Raw genomic sequence first — 25,916 nt, forward strand, 5'->3', positions numbered from 1 at the left:
GATGATGGTGTTGGTTAGGAGATCATCCACTATGTTTGTTAGGGCCATTTGGGGAGTTTTTTGGGAGTGGATGATCATCGAGTGAATGTACGTGGGGGTAGGTTGTCAATTGGGATCCTGTATCCTTCTCTGATAATGGATAGGACCCAGTTGTCCTGAACATGGGTTTGCCAAATCAGTGCAATTTCTAGCAGACGGCCGCCTACCCTCTTCGGATTCGGTGAGCAGTCATACGGAAGTAGGTTTTGGAGGTCCTGGTTTCCTACTTTGTTTGTGGTGTTGGGGCCATGACGGTCTGCTCTTCCTTGTGTCTCCGCCACTCTGTGACGAGCAGAGGGACGAGTTGCGATAGGGACAAAAGGAGCATCCTTGGGTGTTCCATTGCCTGTTATATGTTCTGTTCGTGGATTCGGGTCTTGTCTTTTTTTGCCTGAGGGTAAAAAGGTGCTCTTGCCCCCAGAGACGTCCGAAATTATTTGTTTAAGGTCGGCCCGAAAAGTGTGTCTCCTGTAAACTTGAGATTAAGGAGTTTGGATTTGGAAGCCGTGTCTCCGGACCAGTGGCGCAGCCACAATGCTCGTCTGGCTATCACTGTGTCCATACTGGTCTTGGCTGCCAGTCTCACTGTGTCCATTGCTGCGTCCGATAGGAAGGCCAAGGATGCGCTGATTAGATCTAAGGCCTCCTGTAGTGCCTGTGGTGAGGCTGGTGGGCGCTTGATGAGTTCTTGACACCAGAATTTGGCTGTCCTTGCCAAACCCGCTGATGCCACTGCTGGTCTTAAGATTGCTGTGGCGTGTGTGAAACTCTTTCTGAGGGCGACCTCCATTTTCCTATACATGGGCTCCTTGAAGGCAGTCTCCTCAGTTGGTAGTGCCGTATTTTTGGATAAGCGGGCGACCGCGGAATCGACTCTGGGAGCTTTATCCCAGAGTTTTTGTTGTTCTTCCGGAATAGGATAAGTGGTGAGGAAGTGTTGTGTCAGTGTGAGGTGGTGATCTGGCTTCGCCCATTCATTGTCTATTAACTGGGAGATGGACTTGAATACTGGAAAGGTTCTGGCCTTTTTAGGTTGTACCCCTAGAACCCTATCCGCCTTGGATGCGGTTGCTTTCTCATTTTTAATTTCAAGGGTAGTTAGCATATCTCGCAGTAACCGTTTGGCAATGTCGGTGCCTGCGATGGAATGGTAATGTTGATCCCTTTCTGAATTGTCAGTCAGTGTTGCTGTCTGATACCTCGTCCTGTTCAGGTTCACTATCTGGTTCACTAACATCTGTGTCAGAGGATTTAGTGTCCAGCAGGACATGTGATTTGCATTTCCTAGGGCGTGTAGAGGATTGGCTGTTAGTAGATTGTATGGTGGATTTTATCCAGTCAAACAAGTCCTCCAGTTGTGGAGGCTTTGCTTTGTTAGAGGTGGCTGTGTGATTTGCACCTGGGTAGTGACGTCCTGCGGTTGGCTAACCGAGGTATGCGTCATATCTGGGTGTGGAGATAGTAATGGTGCCGGTACCGGTGGTTCTGCACAGTCTCTGCACTCCCCTTGTTCCCCTTTACGTAATGTATGCTTGCAGATTCTGTATTTTTTAAACTGGGTAGTGGTTCATTTGTCTGTGGATTTCTTAGCCCTGGGAGTGGGTGTAGCTGTGGCCATGTCCTTCCTGAGGTCATCAAGTGTATTCTCAATCTCCATCTAGCTTGATAGATTGAGGGTAGTTAGCAGTTGTAGTCGGTTAATTTTTGGCAATGTACAGCAGGGTTAGAGCCTGTTAATCACGGTAGTGTAACAACCTCAGGCCGTGTCTAGCTTGATAGAGGGGTAGTTAACAGTAATGGCTGGAACCTGTTAGCACTATGTAATCACTGGTAGTGTAAGAACCTTGGTATGGACCTTCTATATCATTAAATGTGCTTGTACCACCTTACGTGCGCGCTGTATGCGCTAGATTTGGCCAGTCTCCCCGTACAGCACGAGTTCTCTGCAGCGCAGAGCAGATGGTTGTGGCGCACGATCGCACTTATGCGCTCTTCCTGTGCGACGCGCCGGATACGGGGCTCCCGGTGAGACGCGCTGCTTGAAGTGGTGCCTGTCTCCAACGCGTGGTTATGATACCGCTGAGGGGTTTGGTGCGTAGGGGTACAGCCCGATCTCTGAGAGATGGTTGCTGTCCCACTGCCACTGTGCTGCCTGGCTTGGCCTGCCCTGTAGGGTGGCGTGAAGCTGTATGGGCTCCCCTGGTTGAGATGTGGCAGTATGGCTGCAACACTGAAGTGTGCCTAAGCCAGTGTCTGATAATTCCTGTCTGAGGAATAAGAACACAGTCTAGCAATAGTAGAGAAAGAAAAGAAAAAGAAATAATAAATAAATAATAATTAGTGCTCTGTCCTAACCTCCTGACAGGACAGAAGAAGAAAACTGAAGGAGAAAGGAGGAGCGTCGGCTTATAGAGAGGGGTTGGAGCCGAGAAGTTTCTTTTCTTCTTCTGTCCTGCCTCCGGAAGGGAATACTTAACCCCATGGCGTCTGCACTGACAGGTAGGGCCGGACTAGAGAAAGTATGAATAAATAGCATTTGTATATGCTGCAATCCAGTTGCAAAACAGTTATTCTCTTTCTGCATCATTTGAAATCCTTGCAGCAGAAAAGGGACTAAAACGTTGATCTTACAAATTATAGCAACTTCTCCACAGCTTACAGACAGCATGCAGGAACTACATAACTCACAATGCATTGCACTGTGATGTTCCTTTCCTTATTAACATCACGTGTGCAGGAAATTGTGGTATTGGGAGAATGCAGGTTGCAGGCAGGCTGAGGACAGTTGACTACTGTTACATTTTTCAGGCAGATCAGGAGTTTTGGAGGCCAGGCTTAGGTATTTGTTCCAAACCATATTATTACATTTAAAATCATGGAAAGGCTACATTTTTTTAATTGATGTGTATTGCATATTTGCTTGAAATTATGTATACTTCTTTAAAAGTTGTGTTTGAGTGGAGTTCCCTTTCAAAATCATTCATCACCAAGATCATTGACTTATGGGTTTTTTATAAGTCTCAGAAAGCCCTTATTTTTCTTTAATACATGAATGACAAATTAAAGTAGTTAAAGGTGAACTAAAGACTTGCCATAACTATGGTACTTTAGCCATATTGGTGCATTGATCTGGACTAAGCACACAAAGACTTCTTACCCATGGTTGCCCTGCAGGCACTAAGCATATGCTGAGAAACATCAAACAAGAAGGGATCACTAAGTGGGAACTACAGTGGTCACTGCTTGTGCTCTGGAGTGCAGTTTGGAGCAAGGGAAAAGATGTAAACCAAATAAAGGAAATATATATGAAAATCAAAGTAACCACAAAAGCTACATTTTTTTCAGGAAAACTTTTTCTCATAGCCAATAAAAAAACAAGGCGTATTCATCCCCCCAAAAAAGTTTACTTTATAGTATTGTTACCTTGTTCTTTAAACTTTGGTAGCAACTTGTCCAAAACTACCATTTTCCCGCTATTGTACACAAGATGTGTGTCTGTGGTGTAAGGTGGCCCTGGCTCAGCACCGTCAAATAAATATGGATGGTTGCAACATTTGCGCAGTTGCATCAGGATGTTGAGTAGCCTCATCTTATCCATCTTACCAGCAGAGTTTAGAATATCTATATCCTTCATTAAAATTTTTGTATACCTAAAGAAATGACGTGATACATTAATCAATATTCAAGCAAATAATATTTGGCATATTTTCATCTGTGTGCCATGGGTGTTTCAAAAGATGCTAACAGTGTCCTTAACTGCATTCAGAGGTGTTATTAATGTAGGATAGCTACCCAGGGGCTTTTGATCACATTGGTGATCAGCACACACCTGCCCACCAGCAGCCACTTCCCATTCCTCTAAATGAGAAATATGCTACCAGTGTTGGATGCTAATGCTCTCAAGTGGGTATTGTTTGGGAACACAGATGTAAACACACTGTGGAAGCCAAGTTACCCTGTGTGCCAACAGCTTAACCCATCTACCAGTCCTGAATTTGAAATGTATGTTATATGATGATGCATGCCATTGCCTGTGTTATTACTTTGTTTGCTTGGTAAGGTCTGTTAAGTGCTCCCTTGAATTTTCAGATTGTACTGATTTCTATGGACCCCTCAAGTAAGCAGAATGCTTGCTCGACTGTACTAGCAATAACTTGAATATGATCACATTTTATTAAGTCAAGTTAAACTAAATTGTATTCCAAATCTATAAATGATTACTATAATATACCCCCAACCTCAATGGAATATAGTAGTACATCATTTAGACTTATCACTACTTACAACTTATCACTATGACTTTTAAATTAACCTTACCATTCTCTCTGCATTTTACCAAGTCCCAAGTAAATTTTGACTTCCTTTTTAGGTGGGAGACTTTTTTCAACTTCAGCTTTTATGCGCCTTAAAAGAAATGGCTTTAAAACCTGGTTAAAAAGTAAAAAGACATCACCACAAACATATTTTGTTAAACCACAACAATGAACCAAACCATTCAAAAAAATAAAGTGGCTGCTACTTACAGCATGAAGCCTTTCAACAAGCTTTTGGTCACCAAGGCAATTGTTTGTATCAAACCAAGAGTCAAAATCCTGTTAAGGACAAAACACTTTTGGTCAATCTAAAGAATATTAATAAAGAGTAATTAAAATGATGCAGAAGAACTGTGTAGTTTTATATGTATTCATTAAAAAACATTGAGAACAAGAAAGACCACAGATATATAAATCAATAATAATACAGGTATCGGACCCCTTATCCAGAAAGCCATTATCCATAAAGTTCGGAATTACGAAAAGGCCATCTCCCAGAGACTCCATTTTAATCAAATAATTCACATATTTAAAAATGATTCCCTTTTTCTCTGTAATAATAAAACAGTACCTTGTACTTGCTCCCAACTAAGATATAATTAATCCTTATTTGAGCCAAAACATTCCTATTGGGTTAATTACTATTTAAATAATTTTATTAGCAGACTTTTTTTTTTTTTCTCAAAATCTTTATAACTTTTATTTTTTTGGAGGGGGGTACAGAAAAGGAGAAAGGGTGCGGTAGGGGTATGCATAATTTTTAGAGCAAAAGTACTTTTTCACAGTTAAAGTGGACCTGTCACCCAGACATGAAAATCTGTATAATAAAAGTCCTGTTCAAATTAAACATGAAACCCAAATTCATTTTTATATTAACACATTCAAACCCATTATAAAGGCATTTAAAAATCACAGCTGTCAATCATATATTGCTTGCCCCACCTCTATGCCTTAGTCATAGAGGCGGGGCAGACAATAACTTTAGCTTTCCATTCAGCACTTCCTAGATGTCACTGCACATCTCACTTCTCCCCTCCCTCCTCACCCTCTAATTGTGTAGCCAGAGCATGGACATGGGCATCTGGTCCCCCATTCTGGCACATAAACAAGATTTTGGCATGATACAAAGCTTGCCTTAATAACAGTGTCCACAAAATGGTGCCTGCCTGCTTGCTTTGATTGAGTAATTCCAAGACGGAAGGAAACAAGGTTTATATTATTTACATAGAGTAAGTAAAGTTTATTTTGCTCAACTAACAATATAGAAAATAATTTGGACTTATTTCTTAGGGTGACAGGTCCGCTTTAAACACATCTTAGTTTTAAACAATATTGCAAACATATGTAAGGAGAGCTGTATGGTTTCTCTATCTGGAGAGAGCATTTTTTATGAGGAAAAGATAAGGAAACCAAAAACCTAGTAGGTAAAGCATAAGTGAGCTTTTCACTTGTTGGTAGTAGTTACCTTTGGGATTTATCGTGTGTATTCCGGTCTGCATATATGTCGTTATCTATTTCGGAGTCTGAGGAAGTTTATCCAAGGGGACCATGTTTCCCAGTACTTTGTGCTTTTCCCGTGTATTATCGCTGTTATTTCTTCCATTTGTCTTGTTTCTTCTAAGAGGGAGGTCCATTCCTGTATAGTAGGGGGAGTTTTGTCTTTCCATTTTTTTGGTATAATAGCTTTTGCTTCTTGTAGCATGAATAGAAGCAGTTGGTTTTTGAGTGTAGTTAAGTTTTGTGTGTCATAGTGTAATATGAGTTTGGGTAAGAAGTCAGAAGCTAGGTTTTCTTGGGTGACCTTTTCAGTTATTACGGTTAATTCCTTCCAGTATTTTTTAATGCATCGCAATGGTACCATAGGTGGCTATAAGTGCCTTGATGGTTGAGGCATCTCCAGCATCGGTTGTGGGCTGTGGGGAACATTTGTTTCAGCCTGGTTGGAGTGTAGTACCATCGTGTTATTAATTTATATGTGAATTCTTGTGTTTTAGATGCTGTAAATGATTTGTAGGTTGAGCTGTAGATGTTTTTCCATTACTCTGTTGGTATTTTTATATTTAATACTTTCTCCCAACTGGATTGGTGTAATTTTTTCATGTTACCTTGGGTGCTAAGGAGTTGTTTGTATAGTTCTGACAGTGGTCTCTTGAGTTTGGTTTGGGCTAATTAAGTTTTCCCACCCTGTATTTTGTTTGTTGGTATCTTTTAATTGATTAGCTTCTATGTAGTGGTGAAGTTGGTCTCTCGGGTGTTTGCCCCATTATTTTTGGAAGGAATAATTCTGTTTTTGATAAAGTCTTTTATCAATGTGGGTCTGTTTTGGTGTACAGTATGTTCCATCTATGGAACATTTTCTGTTCCAAGCTTGGTGGGAACTTGCTATTTAAAAACAAGAGGCTGGAGAGTGAAAGAAGGGCTTGATAAATTGTGTTTCTCATAACTGTTATACCACACTTTTAGCGTTGCTGCGATGGTTGGGTGGGTCATGATATCTTTTGGTAACTTTGATGTTCGTGTCCAGAGTAAGTTTATTAGTGGGATTTTAGTTTCTGCTTGTTCTGCTTCCAACCATAGATTTGTGTCTTCTTTCAGATTCCATTGGAGGATGTATCGCTTTATAGTACAGGCGAGTATCTGGTAAAGAGAGGCCCCCTTTGGGTTTGGATAGCGTAAGAAGTGAGTATGTTATTCTTGGGTTTTTGTTTGACCAAATAAAGTTCGAAAGGTTTGTTTTCAGTTTTTTAAAGAAGGTTGTGGTATGTCAATCAGGAGGGTTTGAAGGACATATAGTATTTTTGGAATTGCTGTCATCTTAATTGCTTGTATTCTTCCTAGCCAGGACAGGCATAGTTTCTTCCACTTGTTAGGTAGAGCCGGGATGCTTGTTAGTAGAGGTTCTATATTGTCTTTGTATAGCTTGGATGAGGACTCCTAGGAATTTAATTGGTTTATCTGTCCATTCAAATGGAAAAGATGTAGTTAGTTGTTGTTTTGTTGTGTTGGGGAGATTTATGTTTAGAGCTTCAGATTTGCTGAAGTTTATTTTGAAGTTTGAGAAGTTGCTGAAGGCATTAAAGATTTTCATCAGATTGGGTAATGATATGGTAGGTCGTGTTATAAATAGTAGCAGATCGTCCGCAAAGGCAGCTGTTTTGTGTTCAGTTTTCCCTATTGTTAATCCGGAGACATTTTGGTTAAGTCTGATGATGTTTAAGAGAGTTTCCATGACTACAATAATAGAATCGGTGAGAGTGGACAGCCTTGTCTGGTGCCATTGTGGATTATTATTTGTGGAGATAGAATTCCATTTGTTCTCACTTTAGCTGTTGGTGTGTTGTACAGTGCCATTATTTTTTCGATGAAGGGCTCTTGGAATCCGAATCCTCTTAAAGCATATTTTAAGTAGTCGCATGAGACCAAGTCGAGGGCTTTTTCTGCATCGGTAGTTAGAATCAGCAATGGAAATGCCCTAGATTTAGCGTGGTGTATTAGAGCTATTACTTTTGTCGGGTTGTCTTTTCCTTCTCATTTTGGGGACAAAGTCGCATTGTTCTGGGTGTATTAGTTTGGGAACCAGTCTTCTCATTCTGTTGGCTATTAGTTTGGCATATATCTTGAGATCTACATTTATCAACGAGATCGGTCTGTAGCTGCTGCATTGTTGCGGATCTTTATTGGGTTTACGAATGATGGTTATATGGACTTCTTGTGCCTGGTGTATTTTTCAAGTTTTCCTATTGAGTTGAGGTATTCTAATAGTGGAGTAATAAGTGTATTTTTGAAGGTCTTATAGACGCATGCTCCATATCCATCTGGGCCTGGGTTTTTGTTGTTTGAGAGAGTTTATTGTGGCCCATAGTTCCTGGCTGGTAAAAGGGGATTCTAACCATTCTGCTTCCTCAGTTGTTATTTTTGTTAGATTGGCTTTGGTAATGAAGTCTTTACTTTGGCTGTGGTTACAAGTGGTATAGTTCCTCTAATAGAGTAGTAAGCTCTTTTTTGTGTTTTATGTCTAGCTCCTAATGAGATCAAGTGTCCTCTCAGAACACATTTAGTTGTTTCCCAGAGTATACCTGGGTCAATTCCTGGTGTGTTATTCTCCATTATTATTTGTTGGAGTTGTGATTCTACAAAAGATCTATTTTCTGCACGGGGCGCAATCAGGGCCCGTAATTCTTTAAAGGGGGCCGAGCTAAAAAAAAACTGTATCACGGCTGAGCCCCCTTTAAAGAACGAGGATCGCCCGGGCCCAGGACAACCGTCCCCCCTGTGCCCCCCTGATGGCGGCCCTGGTTAGTGATTGCAGTGTTAGTGCTTGCAGTGTTAGCACATGGCTCGTGGGATTTTTTTTTTAAAGTTTGGTGTGTACTTAGGGGTGCCGTCCTGGGCCAGCAGAATGCACTCTTATTGATGTGGGGTGCTGGAGAGTAGCGTATAGTAGGGTATAGTAGGGTTAGTGATAGCAGGCAGGGATGTAACAGACAGACATTGCATAACATTTCATTACGATATTTATGTTTACATTTAACGTAGTAAAACTAATGCTCAGAGCATTTAATAACTAAACAATGTAAACCTGTTAAGTGCTATTTGTAGTACAGTATAGTACATAGAGTAATACTCTCCCTGATCTTGTAGATTCAGTCATTTGTTATTAGCTTCTCTTGTTCTCTGATCCATTGTCCCCTGTTTCTAGGGGTGCGTGGTGTGCAGTGAGGTGTTTGGGTTTTCCATTTGCCCTGTAGTGTGGTGTCTATCTCAAGGCTGTGGTTGCTTGGGACTTCCCATCCTGGTAATATGATTTTTTCCAGTTGTAGGTTGTGGAGGAAGGATTCTGTCTCGCAGGGAAATTGCAGCATATGTTGTATTTCGTCTTTCCTAGTAATGAGATTTAAATGGGACCCCCATTTGTATTGAATTCCTTTTTCCCTTAAGGTGTCTGTCAGGGGTTTTAGTTGTTTTCTCTGGATTAAGATTAAGCTGGAAAAGTCTTGGAACAGTGATATCCTGCAGTCTTCATATGTTAGACTGTTTGCTTCTCTTGCTTTCTGTAGTATGTCTTCTTTTTCTTTAAAATAGTGTAAGCAGCATAGTATGTCCCTGGGTGCATTCAGCGGTGCACCTTTGGGTTTTGGGACCCTGTGGGCTCTGTCAATGGAAATTTCAGCTGTTGGGTCTCTGTTAAGAAGGCTATTAAATATTTGAAATAGCACAGTGTGTATCTCATCTGACTTGCTGGTTTCAGGGACCCCTCTGATATTATTTCTCCTCCCTCTGTTTTCCAGATCTATCTTTGTGTCTCTTGAGGTCTTTTATGTGTTTATTTTGTGTATTGACTTTAGTTAGTAGTAGCTTTTTGTACAAGCTTACTTTGGTTGGTCTCAAGCTGGTCAGTCCTGGTGGACGTGACATCGTGGAGCATGCTCTTGATGTCAGCTCTGGATGGCAGGTGGCTGAGGTAAGTCCACATATCTGTCTCTTTCTCCCTTTCACTTTCAGCGTCTGGTGTATCAGGCTGTATCGGGTCTCTTTCCTCTCCTTGCGCTTCACCGACTGGCGGCCACTTTGGAAGGCACGTGGCCGTTTTTATTCCTTAAAATAGCGGCGCAATATAATTTTTAGCTAGCGCTTTTTTGCTTAATGGGGTGCCTGAAGCCTCCCCTCTGCTTTCGGCTGATTTCCCCATCTTTTTTTGTTAATAGGTCGGCGGCCCGAGAACTAGCTGTGTAGAGCTCCTGAGCTAAGCGGCCATTTTCTAGCACGGCAAGTCACGCCCCCATTTGCAGACTTAAGGTAGGAGATCCAAACTACAGAAAGACCCCTTATCCGGAAAACCCCAGGTCCCGAGCATTCTGGATAATGGGTCCCATACCTGTACATATATTCTGTACTGACACAGAGAAGTACTAAATTACTGCTAACTAAAGCTGCTAAAACATGGTCAATTTTTACTATAGAACCTGACCATCTGCATAAATATATATATATATATATATATATATATATATATATATAAATATAATGTTACCATAATAAATAGTACTGTCCTTTCTCAGTGAGTGGATAGTTATCTCCTTCTCAGTCATACAATATCATATACATTGTAAAACTGCAGAAATAGCAGTTATGTTTTTTTGACCCAACAGCCCAAAAAAGCAGATTTAAGAGGAAATGAGGAGAAGCTGAACCACCCACCTACTGAGAAGCTTATAAAAACATACAGCTTTCAAACTAATTATTTCAAGTAAATAATGGTTGTCCTGTGTATGGCTACCTTAAAAGGATACTAACGTAATTCTGAAATTTCTGATATGCCATTTCCAGGACCCGATAACATAGGGACGCCCTTTTTCAAAATTCCTTATTTTTGGACTACAGTACATCCCCTAAATTTGTAATCCCCATTCACTGTAGAGCATCTCAGTAATTCTGAAATTTCTGCTATGCCATTTCCAGGACCCGATAACATAGGGACGCCCTTTTTCAAAATTCCTTATTTTTGGACTACAGTACATCCCCTAAACTTGTAATCCCCATTCACTGTAGAGCATCTCGATTAGAGATACTTCCCGTTTTTCTGCTTGAGGGAGAGAAGCAGACCTGGCAATCTGAAAGAAAAAGTGCAATGTCTAGAATATTTGGTGCTGGAAATGGAACAGCAGAAATGTTAAAATTTTGTGAGTATACCGTTTAAAGTTAATAATCTGAAAAAAATGAGTAGCTCCAAGTTACAAGTGCAACTGATTCAGCTAAATGGAATAAAAAACAGAGACTTTTGGGAACAGAATCTATTTATTAAAACCTGCATTCTTACCTAAAACAAAAATAAAGACCATACAGCAAACCTGAAGCAGCAACAGGCAATTCGTCTTTTCCAAGATGACCAGCCAGCCATGAAACAACCCAGAAAGAAACTTTACCTATTTTTTTAGACCATGATCTCTATGTGCATTGCAACCAGGACAGGATAACTGCAACATATGCAATTATCTCGCAACAAATGGTGAATACAATGTTCAACCTTTTCAACAAAAAAAAGTTTGTGTATTTAAAAAGTTCTTTTGGGGGAAATTTTAGCACAGACTAAAAAGATTCCATATCCTAAAGTTTAGTACTTACTTCTGCTGAATTAAACACATCAGGAAGAAGGAAATTAAGTAATGCCCACAACTCATGGAGGTTGTTCTGGAGGGGAGTGCCAGTCAGCAGTAACCGATTTGTGGTCTTAAATTCACGAACTATTTCTGATAACTAGAAAGAGAATGAAATACATTGAGTTGTTGATTAATATAAATTACCTGTAAAAAGATATGTTAAAAGAAAGATTTGAGTGCATAAGCATAGATATCAAACAAAATTAAAAAAACACCATCAGAGGGAAGGCAAGAAAAGAAAGTAAAACAGAGAGCCTGCCTCATTGGACATTGGTCAAAAACAGTGTTGTATATTTTTACCACTTGTTATGGGATCAAGTTCGCCCTATTCAGAAATTTTATTTGAATATATCTATCTCTGCATGGCACAGTCGCAGGTACCTAAAGAACTTCGGTTTTTTATCATAACATAGGATTTGCAATCCCCATCATTTACAATATCTTTTAGAGTCTTAATACCCAGCTGTGCCCACCTAGAAATGTCTAGCAAAGAATGTAAATTGGGAAGGCACTTATTATCCCACAATAGGGTATGGACTTCACAGGTCCCCTGTGCCAGCTTCTGGGATTACTGGAAGGCCTATATAACCATGTTCATAGGGATTGTGGAGACATAATAACAGAAGGGTACTCGATAGGGAGTTTTGGACAGGGCCTTCTAAGGAGCTCACAAAAGCAGACTCTAGAATCACAGCTGGATTATCTAATTTAGCCACCAGTGGGCATATAGCAGCGGGGAATCCAAGAAATAGAGTCTAAGATTTGGCAAAGCGAAACCTCCTCCAGTTGTGGGTGCCTGGAGCACTCACAATTTAGGTGTGGATGTTCTCCTGCCCATAGAATATATATTTTTTCAGTTAATCTACCAATACACAGGGCCTTGATCTCCTTTCTTGTCCTGGTACGTACAGCCAAGGGCTCAATGGCCAGGGCAAAGAACAGTGGAGAGAAAGAGGGCATCCCTGAAGGGAATATTTTTGACCCCGGTGGTTAAAAGGAGAGTGTACAATTTACAAGAGCTAAATGCACTGAGATCAGTTCACATCACATCACATTTTTGATGAGTATTAGAAGGTTAACTTTGTCTTAGATTCAAGATTTGTTTGATGATTTCTGTCTTTGGCTATTTGTTGTTTTATCCAACTGCATTAAACAGATTGGCTCCAGCCACTGCAGTCAGGAATGTAATGGGTACTGTAATTAAACCCTGTGGAATAGTATCATAAGACTATAAGGTAATAAACATTACTGTTTTATACCTGTACATTGCAAATAGCAAAGCTGGCTTTAAACTCTGAGATCACTTGAAAATTCAGGGGCACAGCTGCAACATGTGGTTATTAGACGTGCCCCTGAATTTTCAAGTGATCTGGTCACCCTAACTGGGAAATAACATGTCTAGCACCAGGTCAAATTTAAAAATTAAATATAAAAAATCTGTTTGCTCCTTTAAAAAATGGATTTCAGTTCAGAATTCTGTGGAAGCAGCACTTTTAACTGATGCATTTTATAAAAAGACATGTTTTCCCATGACAGAATCCGTTTAAGAATGTAGCCACACAAACAAAACCTTGCCCAATGTTCTAATTCAGTAAGATGGTTATGGCCAGCTTTATTAGATAATTTCTTAAATGCTGTGTATATAACAAGATATGGCATTAAAAACAATAGAGCCATTAACAGTAAAAGTAATTTTACCTTTGATTTTTCATTCTTTATTCTGTGTGCTTCATCAATCACGAGGTACCTCCAGTTAAACTTCTTGAATACAGATTTTTCTTTTATGACCATTTCATAGGAAGTAACACAAACATCCCACTCTCCTGGCATCATCACATCGCGTATAAAAGCTGCCTAATGTAAACAAATCAGAACAAGGATAAATTGGATTCTGTTTTATTACTATTTTATTATTAAAGGACCAATAACATCAAAAAGTGGAAATATTACTTTCTACATTAAAAGTTTAAATCTGTTGTTCCAGGAGCTACAAATAAACTATGTATTCACAAATGTCCTATTTTAGATGAAAGAGGAATACATCATATAGTTTTGTAGAGAGTAATGAATGAAATTTGACTCCTGTTTATTTAGGTATAAAGCTGGCCATACATTTAAAGGTCCACTTATGTGGTGGACAAATATATTCAGAGAAATACTTTTATAAAAAATAAAAGGGTCTACTTGCACTTGAAAGTATAGTATTACATATATACCCCAATATGTAATAAAACCCCATTGCTACCAAACTACATGGGTTGTGGGTAGTTCTGCCCTTAAGGACTGAATAATTACAGTTCTTGTCAATCAGTAACGAAATTAGGATCATACACACCTATTCTACAATCAGTCATTCTCCAGTAAGAATTGTATTATAAAAAATATCTGATTCCTGAAAAAGAAAACTTCTCAATTTGAAAATGATGAAGTTCACCCTGTAGGTGCATTTGATAGTCTATAAACTGGATCTTACCCGAGCATTTTTGTCACCAATAAGACAGACAGCACAAAGTGATGGAATCCACCGTTTGAATTCATTCATCCAGTTGTGTAGAGTAGATTTAGGAACCAGAACCATATGAGGACCAGGAATGTTTCTGTAATGTTTAAGGTAGCCCAACAAGGCAATAGTTTGCAGAGTCTTTCCCAGACCCTGTGGTAAAAAGTGAGGTGCGGGAGGTTACACAAAAGAAAATGTAGACTGGATGGTGATCAGTTAAGGTGCATGCAATATACTGTATACGCGCACACATATATATATATAAAGTTTTGAGTAGCAGTAAAGGTAGGCAAACGGTCTGGTGAAGCTAAACCCAGACAAAGGCAAGAAATGCAGCAGGAGAAAAAAAAAAAAAATCCCCGCCCAGCGAGTTTGTAGAAAGCATTACTTACCATCTCATCTGCCAATATGCCATTGATGCCATTCTCATAGAGGGAAATCATCCAGTTCAGCCCTCTAACCTGGTAATCTCTGAGAGTCCCTCCCTTTATATCTGCAGCACAAATATATCCAGTTAAACAAACAATCCTTCCCCTTCCGTTTTTTCCTTCCTTCTCTCCTTTCTATCATACTCCTTGTTTATAACAAAATAAATAAAAAAAACAAACAAAAAACTAATGATCTATACAATAAGTTCTTCTATGTGAATACCTATAAGTGAGTCTTGATTTGTTAAAAGACAGAAGCTTTGCAATTAATATTCCTGCACTGAAAAATCAGGACATTTTAGGGTACTTTCTTGTGGATAACAAATTGGCTGTTCACCTTTAAGTTAACTTTTTTTTCCAAATCTCTCTTTATTGGTTTTATTAAACAAAGAGGGGGGGGAGGGTACAGAAGGCAAGAAGGTGGGGAAGGGGGGGGGGGGTAAACATTTATGCCATTGTATACAGTGTATTTCAGATTTGCAACTTTCGTACTTTTTGTACGAAAGTTTCGGATTCATTCAAGCTTCAGTATCATGACTTTCCTTGGGCCAGGTTGGAGCTGCAGAGTGCCATTGAATCCTATGGGAGGCTTCCAAAATCATGCAAAGTCGCAAAGGTTTGCCCGCCGTTTACGAGCGCTCAATACGAAAAAGTCGCGACAATATACGAGCAAATCGTAACGGCTGCGAAAAAGTTGCGACAATTCGCGCAAGTCGTAACGACTACGAAAAAGGCGCGACAATTTACAAAAAGTCGTAAGGGCGGCGAAAAAAACGCAAAATGTTCGTTTCCAATCCGAATTTTTCCCATTCGGATTCGTGGATTAGTAAATGTGCCCCCTAGTGTCATAGTGGAATAGTAGAAGAGGTGTGTTAGTTGGAGTGATGCTGGTACCGGTTATCTTGTTAATTAATTTACTTACACTATTCCAGTATGGTACTATTGCCGGGCATGTGAACCATATATGTTTGAAGGATCCCACCCCTGAGCAGCATCTCCAGCAGTTGTCCAGGGTGGTTGGGAAAAACTTATGCAATCTCTCAGGGACATAATACCGCCTGGTGGTGATTTTGTACAACATTTCTCTTATTCTAGAGGCCCTTGTTGATTTGTGGATGTTTATCATTATGCTTTCCTTAACTGTTAAGGAAATTCCCATTTCTTTTTACCACTCATCAAAGTAATGGGGATGGCTTCCCATTTGGTCTGTGTTTATTCCAGATCCCTATTTTTGCAGCCACTGCTGGATGAAGTAGCATCTCTTTGGTAATGTTGGGGGATTGGGCCCATAGTAGGTTCCTTAAAGGAAGTGTATATAGTGCTTGTTCAACTTCCACCCATTTTCTCTTATCCTTATCTCTTATCCAGTGGAGCGATCTGACCAGGTGGATCGAGGTTTAATACAGGTAAATGTCTGGGACTGAGAGACCCCCTTTGTTTTTGGGGAGGATTAGGATGTCGTATTTCAGTCTGAGGGTTTTGTTTCCCCAGATAAATTGAGTTGATATTGCTTTGGTTGTGAGAAAAAATGTCTTGGGTAATGTAATAGGTGTAGGGTTTGTAAGTAGTAAAGTATTTGTGGCATGATGGACATTTTTATCGCTTGAATTTTCCCAAACCATGATAAACCTAGCGTTTTCCATGTGTTTAGCTGCTTAGTCACCTTTTCTATTAGGGGGTGAAGTTAGCTTGGTACAATTTTTATAGATCAGAGGTTAGGTATTTAATCTTGTTAGGGGCCAGTAAAAGGGAAAGCTTTGTTCTAGTGTGGACTTGCTAGAATTTGGAAGATTGATGTTCATTGCTTCTGACTTACTGCGGTTAACTTTGAAGTTGGATTACTTGCCAAATTGTAAGAGAAGCAGCATCAGGTTAGAGAGTGATATAATTGGTTTGGTTATGAAGAGCAATGGATCATCCGCAAATGCTGCTATTTTGTATTCTGATTTCCCAATTATTAGTCCTGATATGTCCGTGTTGTTTCTTATGTATGCTAATAGCACTTCCATTACTAGCACGAACAGGATTGGGGAGAGGGGAAAGCCCTGTCTCGTTCCATTACAAATGTGTACTTGGGGGAGAGGGAACCATTGATTCTAATTCGAGCTGTGGGGCCTTGATAGTGCGAGAATCCTGTTTATGGTTTTATCTCCTAATCCAACTCCTGCTAGGGTGTTGCGTAGAAAGGACCAGGAGACCCTGTCAAATGCATTTTCTGCATCTGTCGTCAGGATCATTGCAGGGATTTGTCTCTTTTTTGCATAGTAAATAAGGGATTTGATTTTGTATGTGTTGTCTTTCCCTTCTCTTTCTGGGACAAATCTGGATTGGTTGGGGTGTACTAGTTGTGCAATAAGTTTTTTCAGCCTGTTTGCGATTACTTTTGCATATATTTAAATGTCAATGTTTATTAGGGATATAGGTCTATAGCTCGCACATAGTTGTGGATCTTTACCTTGTTTGGGGATTACCACTATATGGGCTTCTTTTGCTTGTGCAGGAAAACCATTCTCAAAGTTACTAGAATTTTAGTATTGTGCCATGAAAGGTGTAAGCTTAAACCCATCAGGTCCTGGGCTTTTATTGGTTGGTATGGATTGTATAGTGTCAACAATTTCTTTAGTGGAGAGTGGTTCATCTATCCATTGGCATACAACTCACATGATGGTGACTCTTCAAACCGCACGCAGACATTGGATGTTTTTCGGCTTTCAGAAAGCAGTTCTTCATCTTCTTCTTGTTCTGTGCGTCGGTGTCGATAGCTGCAGACAAAACACATTAATCCATTCATGTTCTAAAACAGCCGCACAGAATAATCAAGATGAAAGCCAGGCTAGCTAGGACCTAGAGATTTCAATAAAATAGTAAAAAAAAAAAAATGAAAAATGAAATGATTAATTTACACATATTTTTGGATGATTTTGTGGTGTACAGGTGTGGGACCTGTTATCCAAAATGCACGGGACCTGGCATTTTCCAGATAAGGAGTCTTTCCACAATTTGGATCTCCATACAATAAGGGGACAGATTTACTAAAATTTTGGGGGGGTAATCTGTCCTAGACAAATTGTAACAATGTTTATTTAGCAGTGTTAAGGTCCCCATACACGAGCAGATCCGCTCGCTTGGAGATGTCGCCAAGCGAGCAGATCTTCACCCGATATCCCCACCTTTGGCCCTGGTGCCAAACGATCGGATTATGTGGGCGGCAATGGGGCAGTCGGTTCAGGGACTGCATCAACGAGCTGATGCGGTCCCCAACCTGACTGAATGTTCTAACCTGGCCGATTGATATCTGGCCAATTGCAGGCCAGATATCGGTCGGCCAGGCCCCTCGGTTCTGCCCCTACACAGGCCGATAAGCTGCCGAATCGGTCCAAGGGACCGATATCGGCAGCTACTATCGGCCCATGTATGGGGACCTTAAGAGCTTCTCGGGGGGGGGGTTGGGTTATAAATGACTAGATATTCATGGTTTTAGTGTAAATGTGTGTATTTGTGGTTTCAAACAAGGAATTTATTATAGGGAACAAGGAAAATTTTTAATTATTTATTTTAAATGGAGTCTATGGGAGATGCCCTTTCTATAATTTGGAGCTTTCTGGATAATGGGTTTTTAGATAACAGCAGATCCCATACCTGAAAGAATAAAACCATATTATTCAGACTAGCCGTTTAGTCCAATTAGATAAAAATAAATGTATGAATACATTAATATACAGTTCTAAGTGTGATTTGTATATGCAAACTTCACATACAGAATAGACAACTTATTATCAGACTAAATGATATTAGGGCTGATTCACTAAAGTGCGATAAAACGTGCGCTATTTATAGCGTGCGTTAAAAATTTTATCGCGTCTAAATTTTTGCGACGTATCGCACGATTCACTATAAGCATACTTGCGCTAATTTACGCACGATATTGCATGCGTTATTTAACTCGCAAAGACTATTTTCATTCAATATTTGCCGGTACATGCGCTAATTAACGCCCGCGTATAGTTGTCGCAAATAGATAGTAGCCGCATATGAATTGTCGGCACATATATATGGTAGCATATAAATGGTAGCATATAATTAGTAGCTGCTTATAAATAGTAACTGCTAGTGATGAGCGAATCTGTTCCGTTTATCTTTAGCGAAAAATTCGCAATGTCGTGCGGCCAAAAAAAATTGTTTCTCGCGACTATTAATATGCGGCTACAATTGATGAAATGTTTCGGCAGGCATGGATTCGTGGCAAATTTTTTGACGTGCAGTGAATTTTTCCGCGGCAAATTTTTCATGCCTTTTGCCATTGGCGGATTGTTTTGCGAAACGCATGAAAAAATTTGCAGTGGAAAAATTTGCCGCAAGTCCAAAAATTTGCCGCAAATCCATGCCTGGCGAAACATTTCATCAATTGTAGCCGCATATAAATAGTCGCGCGAATAAACGCACGCCATGTTAGCCATACATGCCAATACTTTCGTAAAATTACTGTATTAAAAATGACCATTTCCCTGCAAACTGGAGGCTGCGTCACTCTAGGGCCAACACATACTTGAATAAATAGCACTGCAAAGTCCATATTTTATTGCCAAAAGCTCATTTACTGTACTTTTCTATAATTATCGCCTGCCTCAAGTAGGTGTTATTTTTCGCACAGACTAATGCGATATTTTAATGCGATATTTAGCGCGCCTATGTGATTGTGAATCATGCGTTAGTATTCTTTTCAGCACACTATTTAACGCATGCGTTAAAACTAATGCATGCGGTTGCGCGAAAAATAACGTATGCAATACGCGGCTTAATGCACGCGGTAATACTGTAGTGAATCGCGCGCTAATTTTCGCGTCTATTTTAACGCAAAAAACTTGCAATAAAATTTATCGCACTTTAGTGAATCAACCCCATTATGTTCAGAAACATACTCGCCAGCAGATAACAAATTCTGTTTTTCATCTTTCTTTATCTTTGGGCGTCCTAATTTCACTTTCAGGGGAGATGTTGGGGACTTCTGAGCTGCAGGCTGAATAAAATGTGCAAATAGCTCTGTTTGTTTTAGGAGGAATTCAAATCTTTTGGAGCGATCTGTTTTCTAAAGAAAGAAAGAAAAAAACGAGGTTCTAGCAATATGTTCTGTAACATGCACTTTTAACTAGTCTGAAAATCAAGACTTATGTCTTTATAGCCACTTATTTAAATACTTCTTGACATTCCCCATACAACTTACAGCAATTCCTCCCAAGTAATGTTCTTACTAGATTTGTATGGCTCTAAATAATCCACAAGATGGCAGCAGACACTTTAATAAGTACAACTATTATTCTCTAAGGGTCACAAGTTTAATGTAGTTGAGATGCGATTTTACTGATTTTTGAATGCATTCAATGCATTAAAATAATGCTGGAAAAGGAAGGAATATATAGACAACTACCAATGCTTATAATAAAATAAACATCATGATTGGATTAAACTATGCACGACAATTGGAAACCATCTGTACAATTAAAGGGAAACTATTGCGAAAATACATTCCAAACATTGCTGGCCGACCCCTCTGTACCTCTCAGAGCCACTGTCTGGTCTTACCACCCACATCCACTGCTGTTTCACAAATTTATCCCTTCTATCTTGCTGCTCTTTACATCTGGAATGTCATCCCTGAATTCCTCCAGAGAGTCGCTCTAAAGACTCCCTCTTGGAGCTCTTGCACAATATGTGACTCAGTACAAGCACTTAAGATACAGTGACAACAACCCTAAACTGCAGCACTTATTCTCCTCCTGTTGGTGTATGTTAGCCACTCATATTGATTGTAAACTTAATGTAGCAGGGCCTCTGTTACCTTTAACACTCAAACTTAAAAGCTTAAACTTGAATGTAGCTATACCATGTATCTATCTTTTATTTTATTATTGTATTGACCAATGCATTTTACTAGTATTGGTATTTTTATATTTTATTTTTAAGAGTCAGTCAGTAGCTGACTCTTGCATGATAGGTAGATGGCCAAGAGGGGAATACTGAAGAGTAACATATTTATAAAGTTCCTTGTTTCCAAGAGATGAAGCTAATTTTTAATTTTCCTAAAATTCAAAGCAGCAGTGATGTAGGGATGTGTAAAGTGCTGCTTATTATGCTGGTGTATTATAATTAAAGGATAAAATTATTACCTAATGCCTGCTGTGTAAAGCTGGGCATATACCTGTAGCATTATAACCTACTTCATGCCTGTGTAACGACAAGCATACAGCAGTGGCATTATTATATCATAGTTGCCAGTTAAAGGTAGTTATGCCATTATTATATACTAGCTATGACTGTAAACATGAGCGTAAAGCTAGGAATATAACATTATTACCTTCTGATTGCCTGCATATGACTAGCTTTATAACCGTAAGCTTGTGTAAAGCTGGGCATAACTTTAGTATTATTACCTACTGGCTATCTGATTAAAGCTGGGCATGTAGCTGTGTCGCACATAGGTACCTCTGCCAACAGTACCTTTTGTGAAATCTCTGCTAAGATCTTGTTGTCAGTCAATAAGTCATACAAGCTGATGCATTTTTTTTCATTTTTCGTTTTCAAGGTATAAAAGGGTACAGAGGGTACAGATAACCAGTAAGCATCAACAGGAAGTATATCAGCTCTTATAACAGTATCTTGTACATGGTTCAATGCATTCATATCACCTTTAGTTTGTATTTGAGTGGTGTTACTTTGTACCTTAAGAGACTGCTAGGTTGAGGGGAAGGGAAGCAGGTGGTAGTACATACATTTTATTGACTCAGTTTTTGTTTTGTTGTATGTACCCATTGTTATTGTTTAAGATTTATTTATAGTTCTTGTGCCAGATCGGACCATATTTTTTCATAATTTTTCTTTCTCCCGTATTTTATAGCTGTCAGTTCTTCCATTTTCTTTATGTTCTCAATTCCTTTTATCCATTCTATCTTTTGTGGTGTTTCTGGATTTCTCCAGAACGTGGGTATTACAAGTCTTGCTGCCTGTAGTAAATGTATGATTAATTTATCTGTTATTATTTTTTGTTTTTTCTTGTCTAGGTTGAAAAGGACCATCTCTATACAGTTAAAATAAGTTTTTGGTTTTAATTTTTCTATTACCTCAAATATTTCTCTCCAGTATTTTTTTGATTCTGTCACATTTGTACCAAATATGGCTGTAGGACCCCTCAACATTATTGCATCTCCAGCATACCTGTGGTACATTGTTAGAAATCTTATGTAGTAATTGGGGTGTTCTATACCATCTGGTTATTAGCTTAAAGTTTGCCTTGGATCTAGCACCCTTATGTGCAGTTATCATTATTTTATTCCAGGTTTCACTCCGTATGTTTATGCTTAATTCTCTTTCCCATTGGACCATACAGTGCATTGTTTTCCTTTTGGTCCTCTTTTATTATTTTTTTATAGAACTGTGCTATTGGGTGTGATAATTTTTGTTGTTGTAATATTGTTTCCCAGCTTGTTATGGGTCTGGAAACTGTTTTCAGCCCTATTGTATTTATGTAGTTGGATACTTGTATATGGTTCCACTGGTTTTTGGGGTGATGCCCCCACCATTTATGTATTGTACTTAGTGGTATCATTTTTCCGTTCTTAATAAAATTATGTAATTTGGTGGGTATATCCCTTAACGTGGCCCACCTATCTAATTGACCTTTCTCGCAACTGGGTGGAAAGTCGGGATTATTCATTAAGTCTAGTTCTGGAGATGGGAATGGTGAGATATTTTGTCTCTGTTATAGCTGGTTCCAGACTGACAGTGTGGCCCCTATTGTGGGGTGTGCTTTCAGCTGTTGAGGAAAATCGGGGTTGTTCAAATGCATTATATTACTCAGTTTGTATTTTGTTTCTTGTTGTTCTACCTCTTTCCATAGTTTAAAAATTGTTTCCCTTTTCCATAACCATATTCTATGTAGGTGGGTTGCTATAGTATTTTTCTGGACATGGGAAAGTCAAGCCTCCATTTGCTTCTTGTGATATTAGATATGCATATTTGATCCTTGGATGTTTTTTGGCCCATAGGAATTGTGCGAATAATGATTTGACTGGTATCAGTTGAAACAAATACAATATTTTGGGCATAATCATCATTTTTAAGACATTGACTCTGCCAAACCATGGGATTGATTTCGATTGCCATTGATTTAGAATTGTCTCAATTTCATTCAGAAGGGGTATGTGATTTGCTTCATACAGTTTGTCCGGGTGGGTAGGTAGAGTGATTCCTAAATACTTTATAGTCTAGGTTGCCCATTTTAAAGGGAAAGAACTTTGCAGATTTTCTGCTTGTATCTTTGGTATGTTTAGGATTTCAGATTATGAATAGTTTATTTTAAAGTTAGAGAGTTTGCTGAATTTATTTAATTCTGTAATTATGTTTGGGAGGGATATTTGGGGGTTTTTGCAGCCACCTTATGTTCTTGGGTGCCAAGTTTAAGGCCTGTTATATTAACATTTTGTCTTATGGAAGATATGAATGTTTCCATTACTAATACGAAGAGGATGGGGGATAGCAGACACCCCTGTTTAGTGACATTTGATATCTCAAAGGCTGATGATAGTATGTCATTTACTTTTATTCTAGCATAGGGTGCATTATATAATGCCATTATGCGTGCTATTAATACGGGCCCAAATCCAAAAGCTTGCAATGTGGACTTTAAGTATACCCAATCTACTCAGTCAAATGCATTTTTTGTAGAAAGTCTCATAGGTTCCATCTTTCTAAATCTCTTGGGTGCCATCTTTATTTGCTATCAGACTGAACGGAAATCCCCATCGGAATTGGATTCCTTTTGTTCGTAGCTGATCTGTCAAGGGTTTGAGTTGTTTTCTTTTAATTAGTGTAGATAATGAGATATCCTGTAATAGTATAAAGTTGTTGTTCTCAAAATTGAGTTTTTTTTCGCCATCCTGGCTTTGGTTATTATTTCATCCTTAAGGGGGAAGTAATTGATGCAGCATAGAATATCTTGTGGGTCCTCTGGTGGTTTGAACACTCTGTGGGCCCATTCTATGGGTATTGCACATTTGGGTCTCTCTCCAGAATATTGTTGAAGACTTGTATAAGCATAAGGATTATGTCTTCCTTAGATATGGTTTCTGGGATCCCCCTTACTCTTATATTGTTTCTATGACTTCTATTTTGTAGGTCTTCTATTTGTCTATGCATCTCTTCCATCTCTTTAGATTGTTTGTCTATTATTGCGTTATATTGTTTTTGGTTACTCACAAGTTTCGTCTAGTTTCTTTCTAATGAGTCTGTCCAGGCCCCCATGCTCTTGAGTTCCTGCTTGATACCTTTGCGTTCATTGCGTATTTTGTTCGTCATTGAGTGAAGCATTTCCTTTCAAGCGTTAACTACACCCCACTCCCAGCTGAGGCAATTTAAAACTATATCCCTATAATTAAGTCACTAATATGCATAAAATGCAATAGTCATCTTTTTGTAAATATATTGGATCTTTGATTTTACTCTAGACACCCTTTGATTTTCCAGCATGCTCTGCTCTTTCTGCCATTGCTGTTACACTAAACGCTATGTTGACTGATCCAAGGCATGTAAGAATAGTTTTTATGTATATACAGCACATGTGTTAGTAAGAATGTGAACTGACTATACAGCAACAGGAAAGTGTAATCATTCTGACCCTGATTCAAACCCTCTGCTCAATTCTGCATGTAAAAAAAAAATAGCAAATGCACTGAAACTGTATGGGAACATGCTGTTTACTAAAGAGTGGAACAAAATAACATTTCCTATTGAGATAATTTTATATCTTGTAATCACATTATATTTGGTAACTGCAATCCTATTAAACCTGAAACACAGACAGACCAAGCACAGCAAAATATGATATTATGGGCAATGGCGCTTATAATTTCCTCATTCACTCCCTTTATAAGTTTCATTTTTACATCCTCTCAGTGAAATTGGTTGCTTCCCACCATTGTTTTCTTTCAAAACATTTATACACAGTACATGTCACAGGACTAATTTAACCACAGTACACCCTGGGAACAGACTTACCATCTTTTCTTCATATTCTGGATCAATTTCCTTCTCTGGTCTGGAAGCCTTAGGAGGAAGCTTGAGCAGAAAGGGGGGGTCATTTTTCTAGGGCAAAATAAAGGAACTACATATTAATCATGATGTTTACATAGGATATATATATATATATATATATATATATATATATATATATATATATACAGTGGTGTGAAAAACTATTTGCCCCCTTCCTGATTTCTTATTCTTTTGCATGTTTGTCACACAAAATGTTTCTGATCATCAAACACATTTAACTATTAGTCAAAGATAACACAAGTAAACACAAAATGCAGTTTTTAAATGAGGGTTTTTATTATTTAGGGAGAAAAAAAATCCAAACCTACAAGGCCCTGTGTGAAAAAGTAATTGCCCCCTGAACCTAATAACTGGTTGGGCCACCCTTAGCAGCAATAACTGCAATCAAGCGTTTGCGATAACTTGCAACGAGTCTTTTACAGCGCTCTGGAGGAATTTTGGCCCACTCATCTTTGCAGAATTGTTGTAATTCAGCTTTATTTGAGGGTTTTCTAGCATGAACCGCCTTTTTAAGGTCATGCCACAACATCTCAATAGGATTCAGGTCAGGACTTTGACTAGGCCACTCCAAAGTCTTCATTTTGTTTTTCTTCAGCCATTCAGAGGTGGATTTGCTGGTGTGTTTTGGGTCATTGTCCTGCTGCAGCACCCAAGATCGCTTCAGCTTGAGTTGACGAACAGATGGCCGGACATTCTCCTTCAGGATTTTTTGGTAGACAGTAGTATTCATGGTTCCATCTATCACAGCAAGCCTTCCAGGTCCTGAAGCAGCAAAACAACCCCAGACCATCACACTACCACCACCATATTTTACTGTTGGTATGATGTTCTTTTTCTGAAATGCTGTGTTACTTTTACGCCAGATGTAACGGGACATACACCTTCCAAAAAGTTAAACTTTTGTCTCGTCGGTCCACAAGGTATTTTCCCAAAAGTCTTGGCAATCATTGAGATGTTTTTTTAGCAAAATTGAGACGAGCCTTAATGTTCTTTTTGCTTAAAAGTGGTTTGCGCCTTGGAAATCTGCCATGCAGGCCGTTTTTGCCCAGTCTCTTTCTTATGGTGGACTCGTGAACACTGACCTTAATTGAGGCAAGTGAGGCCTGCAGTTTTTTAGATGTTGTCCTGGGGTCTTTTGTGGCCTCTCGGATGAGTTGTCTCTGCGCTCTTGGGGTAATTTTGGTCGGCCGGCCACTCCTGGGAAGGTTCACCACTGTTCCATGTTTTTGTCATTTGTGGATAATGGCTCTCACTGTGGTTCGCTGGAGTCCCAAAGCTTTAGAAATGGCTTTATAACCTTTACCAGACTGATAGATCTCAATTACTTTTGTTCTCATTTGTTCCTGAATTTCTTTGGATCTTGGCATGATGTCTA

General features: G+C 39.2%; 2 protein-coding genes across 4 annotated transcripts in view; one reads left to right on the forward strand and one right to left on the reverse strand.

Moving 5' to 3' along the window:
* gab3 (GRB2 associated binding protein 3) overlaps nucleotides 1-25,916 on the forward strand; it is a 206,281-nt gene that overhangs the window by 57,899 nt on the left and 122,466 nt on the right. The window contains exons 1-2 of one of the 3 annotated variants that reach the window (XM_031891914.1): nucleotides 6,946-7,031; nucleotides 10,058-10,148. The exons of 1 other annotated variant lie outside the window; for it this stretch is intronic. The gene's annotated coding sequence lies outside the window, so the exon portion shown is untranslated. Of the gene's footprint in view, nucleotides 1-6,945; nucleotides 7,032-10,057; nucleotides 10,149-25,916 lie in introns of those variants that run through there. One more of the 3 variants, XM_018096707.2, reaches the window with a different exon arrangement.
* smarca1 (SWI/SNF related, matrix associated, actin dependent regulator of chromatin, subfamily a, member 1) overlaps nucleotides 1-25,916 on the reverse strand; it is a 78,683-nt gene that overhangs the window by 38,581 nt on the left and 14,186 nt on the right. Inside the window, exons 2-11 of the mRNA XM_002931820.5 lie at nucleotides 24,485-24,571; nucleotides 19,357-19,523; nucleotides 17,099-17,199; nucleotides 14,402-14,502; nucleotides 13,983-14,162; nucleotides 13,208-13,363; nucleotides 11,475-11,606; nucleotides 4,563-4,631; nucleotides 4,357-4,466; nucleotides 3,463-3,689 (exon numbers count right to left, since the gene is read on the reverse strand). Coding sequence (XP_002931866.2) covers nucleotides 3,463-3,689; nucleotides 4,357-4,466; nucleotides 4,563-4,631; nucleotides 11,475-11,606; nucleotides 13,208-13,363; nucleotides 13,983-14,162; nucleotides 14,402-14,502; nucleotides 17,099-17,199; nucleotides 19,357-19,523; nucleotides 24,485-24,571 — 1,330 coding nt within the window. The remainder of the gene's footprint in view (nucleotides 1-3,462; nucleotides 3,690-4,356; nucleotides 4,467-4,562; nucleotides 4,632-11,474; nucleotides 11,607-13,207; nucleotides 13,364-13,982; nucleotides 14,163-14,401; nucleotides 14,503-17,098; nucleotides 17,200-19,356; nucleotides 19,524-24,484; nucleotides 24,572-25,916) is intronic.

The sequence above is a fragment of the Xenopus tropicalis genome, chromosome 8, assembly GCF_000004195.4.
Source record: "Xenopus tropicalis strain Nigerian chromosome 8, UCB_Xtro_10.0, whole genome shotgun sequence".
Classification (NCBI taxonomy): Eukaryota; Metazoa; Chordata; class Amphibia; order Anura; family Pipidae; genus Xenopus; species Xenopus tropicalis.